The 7,065-nt window shown below is 30.2% G+C and overlaps 1 protein-coding gene across 1 annotated transcript; it reads left to right on the top strand.

Annotated features, from left to right (window-relative positions):
- The first annotated feature begins 1,494 nt into the window (after positions 1-1,494).
- Positions 1,495-6,158, top strand: LOC145107661 (obg-like ATPase 1). The gene is made up of 12 exons (XM_079044602.1): positions 1,495-1,769; positions 2,059-2,226; positions 2,433-2,556; positions 2,682-2,773; positions 2,874-2,972; positions 3,101-3,214; positions 3,623-3,687; positions 4,527-4,643; positions 5,256-5,331; positions 5,549-5,641; positions 5,730-5,780; positions 5,940-6,158. The coding sequence occupies exons 1-12, from the start codon at positions 1,683-1,685 to the stop codon at positions 6,036-6,038; spliced, it is 1,185 nt and encodes a 394-aa protein (XP_078900728.1). The 5' UTR covers positions 1,495-1,682; the 3' UTR covers positions 6,039-6,158.
- The last annotated feature ends 907 nt before the right edge of the window (positions 6,159-7,065 follow it).

The following is a 7,065-nucleotide window of genomic DNA, read 5'->3' as shown; positions in this document are numbered from 1 at the left end:
ACACTATATCAACCTAGACATGAAAGATAATGCATAAAAACCTAGATCTAAGCTTATTAACTCATAAAGCGTTGAACTTGAAACATACAAGGGTCCAGAGGTGTAAAGATGAATGATGGTGAGGCTTGAATGCCGAGATGGTGTGCTAGATGCTCTTCCTCTTCTTCTTCTTTTCTAAAATCACTGCAAAAGCGCTCAAAATAAATTATGGGTGCTAGGGTTTCAAGGGCGAGTATTAGGAGGTAATAAAGGCTGAGGGTGGGCTAACCCTAACTCATACTTCCTTTAAATATTGACTAAATCCCCAAAATTAGGGTTTGCCTCCAAGCTAGGTCTCACGTCGTGACCCATAAGGGCTCACGTCGTGAGTCTAAAGGGTATGCACGATTCTTCCAATTGGGATCACGTCGTGACACCTAAGTGCTCACGTCGTGATCAGGGTTTAATCTTTAAGAATTTAATCAGAAATTTCAAAATGGTGCTTACCTGGAACTAGGTGTTAGAAAATAGAATGCTTTAATTAACAAACTAACAACAGTATGTTGCTATTAGATAAAACCTAACTACAAAGGTTATTAATAACAATGTACTTTTATTAGTTTGTTGATTACAACATCATATTTTCATTTCTTTTTTATATTTATAATAGAAAAAAAAACAAAAAATTAATAACTAAAGCACAATGTTATTATTATGTATAATCTAATAAGTTAATTATTTAAAGTACAATGTTATTATAAAAAAACCCATAGCTCAAAATAAGTGAAATAGAATGCTTTACTAAACAAAATAACAAAAGTACGTTGTTATTAAACAAAACCTAACTACAGAGGTTATTAATAGCAACATACTTTTATTAGTTTGTTTATGAAAGCATTCTATTTTCATTTCATTTTATAATTATATTAGAAAACAAACTAATAAAAGTACGATGCTATAGTAGAAAACAAACAAAAGTATGATGTTATAATTAACAAAAGTATAAAAACACGTTAAATCATTGATGTTTAGTTTAAGTCATTTCTTTATATTCATTAAGAGCCTAGAAATACAATGATGAAGATGTTGTACCTAGATATTATTGTATTGATTGACGGTATGCTATAGTTATTATACATCCTGATTGTTTATAATATTTGTTAAAATTACAAATGTTGCTTATCAGTTTTGTTTAAAATATGTTTATTATATATATATTGACTATTTATAATATTTTTTGAATAGATGTTCAGCACATATCGCCAGGGGACATGGATGAGATTGTGAGAACAAAAATACTAGTAAAAGACTAATTTAGAAAGAAATAATTAAACAAAAAACATGCAATAAGAGTCGGTAAACTAAAGAAAAAACTTATCCAGGGACTAAATCTGTAACTTACTCTATTTGTTATATTCATGATTTGGGCCTCGAGCCCAAATATCAGCCCGGAGTCTCCTATGCAATTTAAACCGGACTTTAAACGAGAACGACTTAAGCCGGGTCTCATGGTAATCCCAACTGCCAAGTATAATCAGTTTAACGCTACACTCATACACAGTGTAGTCGAGTCGAGAATTTTCTGCCATAATCGGGAGCTTTTTCACTTTTTCATCTCTTACGATCATTTTCTATAAACCCTAACTAAATCATTAACAAATCCTCTGTTCCCGATTTTCTTCTCTCTGTTCGTGTAAGGAGACATGCCTCCGAAAGCAGCTAAATCAAAGGAGGCACCGGTGGAGAGGCCAATCCTCGGTCGTTTCTCTTCTCATCTTAAAATCGGAATCGTGAGCTCCTTATAACATTTTATCTGTATATGATCATAATGTCATTGATATATCATATTTATGTTGATCGAGAATTTAATTTATTACTGTTAAGGTCTTTTTGCTTAGTTTGAGAATGAAGGTTATAGACTTATAGGAGTACTGTAGGAAATCATAGAATCGAAGTTTTTCCGTATGATTGTTTCTAACATTTCGTTTGAAATTATTTGTGTATTTGATCGTTTTTGGTACCTAATTGTTCCGTAATGGAGATTTCATTCAAATCTTCTTATTTTCATATTGATTTCAGGTTGGATTACCAAATGTAGGAAAATCTACACTTTTTAACACACTCACAAAGTTGTCTATTCCAGCTGAGAACTTCCCATTCTGTACAATTGAACCTAACGAGGCACGTGTTCATATTCCAGATGAGAGATTTGAGTGGCTGTGTCAGCACTTCAAGCCAAAAAGTGAGGTATGTCCTATGTCCTGTGTCCAATATCATATTCTTTGCTTAAACAATCATGTTATCTGTTGATCATATCAAAGTGTTTTGACCTATAATCACTCAAAATTGCCAATTTTGCCCCTATGATTTAACTTCTACACTAATTCATTGTTAACTTATCATGATCATCATTAAGCTGCTGTTATGCACATTACTCTTATTTGGATGTGCAGGTGTCAGCGTTCTTAGAGATACATGATATAGCTGGGCTGGTTAAAGGTGCTCATGAAGGACAAGGGCTTGGAAACAATTTCTTATCTCACATTCGTGCAGTTGATGGCATATTCCATGTTTTACGTAAGATATAGTCATCTTTTGAATTAAATTTTGTCAATTTTATAGGTTATCTGAGTTTTTTCTTCAATGTAATTAATGTTAAACACACATGAAGACATGTAATTTTACATATTATCACGCAACAGGTGCATTTGAAGACCCTGATATCATACATGTGGATGACTCTGTAGATCCTATAAGAGACTTAGAAGTTATAACTGCAGAATTACAGTTGAAGGTGTGCTTCAGATATTCTTTTGATTGTTACATACTTTGTTCTTGAGTTTTTAATGAATGATTTGGATGATAAATTCTGCTATCTTTTTGTATGTTTGAAGGATATTGAATTCATGGAAAGAAGGATAGAGGATCTTGAGAAGATCTTGAAGAGGAGCAATGACAAACAGGTGAAAGTGGAACATGAATTATGCCTCAAGGTATCCTCATTAATAACCATATTTTCTTAATAAAACCTTGTAGTCCTTGATTATTTCATTGATCATTTGCTTAATCTAAGAATACTTTTCGATTAAATATATGACAGTGATTATATCTACTTCTGTAGGTCAAAACATGGCTCATGGAGGATAAAGATGTCCGATTAGGGGACTGGAAAGCTGCTGATATTGAAATCTTGAATACCTTTCAATTGCTTACAGCAAAACCTGTTGTTTATTTGGTAAGATAATATATTACAGGAATATCTATTATCATTTATCATATATAAGTTTTCTTATAGAATAAATGAATAATGCATTGTATCTACACTTTTGTACGCCAACTACTGTTTACACGTACTCTGACCAATAGTCCAGGGGTATTTTGGTCATTTGACACCTGTCCATCAACCCACAAGTTTGTTTACTAAAAAGTCATCATGGTAAGATAACCAGAATATCTATTAACATGAATAGATTTTCTTGTTGAATAAACGAATAAAGCATTATATTTACACTTGTGTACACCAACTACTGTTTACATGTACTTTGACTAGTAGTCCAGGGGTATTTTGGTCATTTGGCACTTCTTCATCTTGGTGAATTTTCTTTGGTAACTAGAAAAGCTGTGTTTGTTGGCTCTTAATTAGGTCAACATGAATGAGAAAGATTATCAAAGGAAAAAGAACAAATTGCTTCCCAAGATTCATTCTTGGTATGTAAGCTTTCACTAATCTATAACATAGTATTTGATATTTGGTGCATATAGAGGTGGCAATGGGTTGACCTGGGTTGGGTTTGGGTTCAACCCATTTATTAACTGGGTTGAAAATCTCAACCCAACCCAACCTATTTATTTAAATGGGTTGTCACTGGGTCGACCCGTTTATGTAGTTTTTTTACCCTACCTAGTAAATAAATGGGTTACACTAGGGTTAACCCATTTAAAATCACATAAATAAATTATGTAACTAAAGATTATACCACATAAATTAGTTCCAAACGTAAATAAAATTTCAAAGTATGACAAAAGTACAATCTCAATTCATAAAGACAAATATATTGTTCAAATAACATTAAAAATATTAAATTTCAAAGTGATTTAGGAGAGTATTTAATATTGTCTGCGCTAAGAAAAATGATAAGAATCAGGATTGCATGTTTTTAAAGCATTAATAATAATACAACATTGTAATTTATACATTAATAATTTGATTAATATATGATAATATTCAAATAATTATTAAATTCAATATGTATATTAAACTTAAATGGGTTGGCGGGTTGAAAACAGGTTGATAATTTTTACCCAACCCAACCTATTTAACTAAATGGGTTAGACAGGTTGACCCATTTAACTTAAATGGGTTGAAAATCCCAACCCAACCCGCTATTTTTGGGTTGGGTTGGTGGGTTGGTCGATTTTTGCCAGCTCTAGGTGCATATCTACTTCTATTATGGCATATGAACCCCAAAGGGTAGATGGGTCATTTTCCATACCTTTCATATTTTCTAGAATAAACCAAATACATTTTAGAATAAAACCTTTTGTAGGGTACAGGGGCATGGAGGTGAGCCTATTATTCCTTTTAGCTGTGCCTTAGAAAGAAATTTAGCTGATATGAAACAAAATGAAGCTGCAAAATACTGTGAGGACAATAAAGTACAAAGGTAACTTCATATTTGACATTTGTTTAAACTTGAAAGATTCTGTAATGCATTCTATTGGTTATTTAAAGGGTTAATCTTATAAAAGATCTTATATTTTGTGTTTTTTCCGATCTGGCCCTTTGAGTTATTTTTTTCCAATTTTTTTTTTAAAATGTGAGGGTTTTCTCAAGAAAAACTGAAAAAGTTGAGGGTTTATTTGGATGCATTTAGAAGGTTAAGGGTTTTTTTCGGAAAAAAAAATACAAAGTTAGGGCTTTTTCGGAAAAAATGAAAAAAATACAAAGTGTTCTCTGGCAAAAAAAAAGAAAATAAAAAAAATTAAGGTTTAATCCGGAAAAAACACAAAACCTATGGTCTTTTATGAGATTAATCCTTATTTAAATGATAAATACATCACTTAATATAACAAACATTTTAATGGATACCAAAAATGATATATTCTTGTTTTGATTTGTTGGTTAGTATAAAAAAAAAAATTAATCTTATTCTCCAAAAGTGGAGAGAGTAGTAAATAGTAATATTTATGATGGTGACAGATTGTATTAAATACATAGGTGCTTAATTAATTGACAAAAAATATATTGTCTGACATGGATGATTATTATTCTACAGTGCTCTTCCAAAGATTATAAAGACTGGATTCTCAGCTATCAATCTTATATACTTCTTTACAGCTGGCATTGACGAGGTAACGAGGGTATTTTGGTCTTTTTAATAAAAAAATATAGAATGAAACCGAATGTCTTCCACCTCCCTTAATGAAATCCATCAAACATGTAATTCGAAAGATTCTAACGGAATTGAATTTCATCCATTTGGCAACCAATTCCAAACAAACCCTGGAATTGAATCCCGAATTCCATTCCAGTTCCTTCAAAGTTATATGCTTCTTGAATGCAATGCAGGTGAAATGCTGGCAAATTCGAAGGCAAACTAAAGCTCCTCAAGCTGCAGGAGCAATTCATACTGATTTTGAAAGAGGATTCATTTGTGCAGAGGTTGTGTCTGAAATTTTTTTCTTCATCTCCACATGTTTACAATAGTCATATTCTTACAAATATATTTTTTTTTGTTTTTTTTTTGTAGGTTATGAAGTTTGATGATCTTAAGGCGCTTGGAAGTGAGGCTGCTGTGAAGGTACCCTTGTTCCATATCTGCCTATACGCTGAATTTTTTTTTCTGTATTTCAAAAATCTATAATAAACATATCAATGTAAGTACTTTTCTTTTTATCGTATGAAAGTTTGTGGGTTTTTTTATTTTTTTATTTTTTTATTTTTTTATTTTTTTGTGCAGGCTGCAGGGAAGTATAAACAAGAGGGAAAGACTTACGTGGTACAAGATGGGGATATAATCTTTTTCAAATTTAATGTCTCTAATGGTGGAAAGAAGTGATATTATTACATATGCAGGAGTTACCTTGACTTTTCTTAGGGTTTGACTTGATGAATTCTAAACGTGTTCCTTTTTTTTTTTTTTGGATTAGTTGATACACTTAAGACTACTCATTGAGAGATCAAACTAATTAGTTAAACATAACAAAGCTAACTAACTACATCAATTAGTTCAAGTAATAAATATTTAGTAAAAACAATATTATGCTAAAAGGTTAATGATTTATCACAATGTTATTAATAAGTTTTAAGGAAAAACAAAATCTAGAAGTTCAATGTAGATAGTTAAAGGTTTTATTACTAGTTGATTAGTAATTTGTACATGCAAATTAACCATTTATAATATGCCACAAGTGTTGGCATATGTAAAATAATATTTAGGGTTATTGTTAGATAAATTATATTTTGTTATATTTTTTTTAGCAGAAAAGTCTTGATTATTTAAATTTATATGATAATATGTAATTTTTTGTTAAAAAAATCAAGGACTTTTCTCTTAATTTAAGCAAAATATTAGATAATCGAGACTTTATTAAAAAAAAAGTTGAAACTTTCTATAAAATAGTTTAAAATAATGAGACTTTTTTTAGTGATAATCCTAATATTTAAACAAAATTGATATGTATTCATGAGAATATTACATATACAAAATTAAATGTATAAAATATATAAAAAAAAGGATTAAATATTCCTAGAGAATGATGATATAAACTTTGTAGGTTAAAAGGAAACACAAAAAGATTGGTTATAATCATACCGGGTTATATTTTCCTATTAGGTGTTAAACCAGTGTAATACACGGGTTAATTAAAAAATATTAAATATTAAAATGTAATATTAAATATTTTTTAAAATAAAATTTCGAAATAATAAGCAAAAAAGAAACATATTCATTGCAATTTACTATCACATTTATTACAATAAATATTTTACATATATAATTATAAGTATTATGTGGCTTTTTAATTTTAAAATGAGTAAATTACTGAAATCGTCCTTATGTTTTGGTCAAAATTGCACTTTTGGTC

This window comes from Lactuca virosa, chromosome 1 (genome assembly GCF_052849685.1).
Source record: "Lactuca virosa cultivar CGN04683 chromosome 1, Lactuca_virosa_CGN04683_v6, whole genome shotgun sequence".
NCBI classification, from domain to species: domain Eukaryota; kingdom Viridiplantae; phylum Streptophyta; class Magnoliopsida; order Asterales; family Asteraceae; genus Lactuca; species Lactuca virosa.
This window is presented reverse-complemented; position numbering and strand designations above follow the sequence as displayed.

Coding starts and splice junctions, on each gene's coding strand:
- LOC145107661 (XM_079044602.1), top strand. CDS start 1,683: ATGCCTCCGAAAGCAGCTAAATCAAAGGAGGCACCGGTGGAGAGGCCA. Junction 3,215..3,622: donor CAAAACCTGTTGTTTATTTG/GTAAGATAATAT, acceptor GCTCTTAATTAG/GTCAACATGAATGAGAAAGA. Junction 5,332..5,548: donor TTACAGCTGGCATTGACGAG/GTAACGAGGGTA, acceptor AATGCAATGCAG/GTGAAATGCTGGCAAATTCG.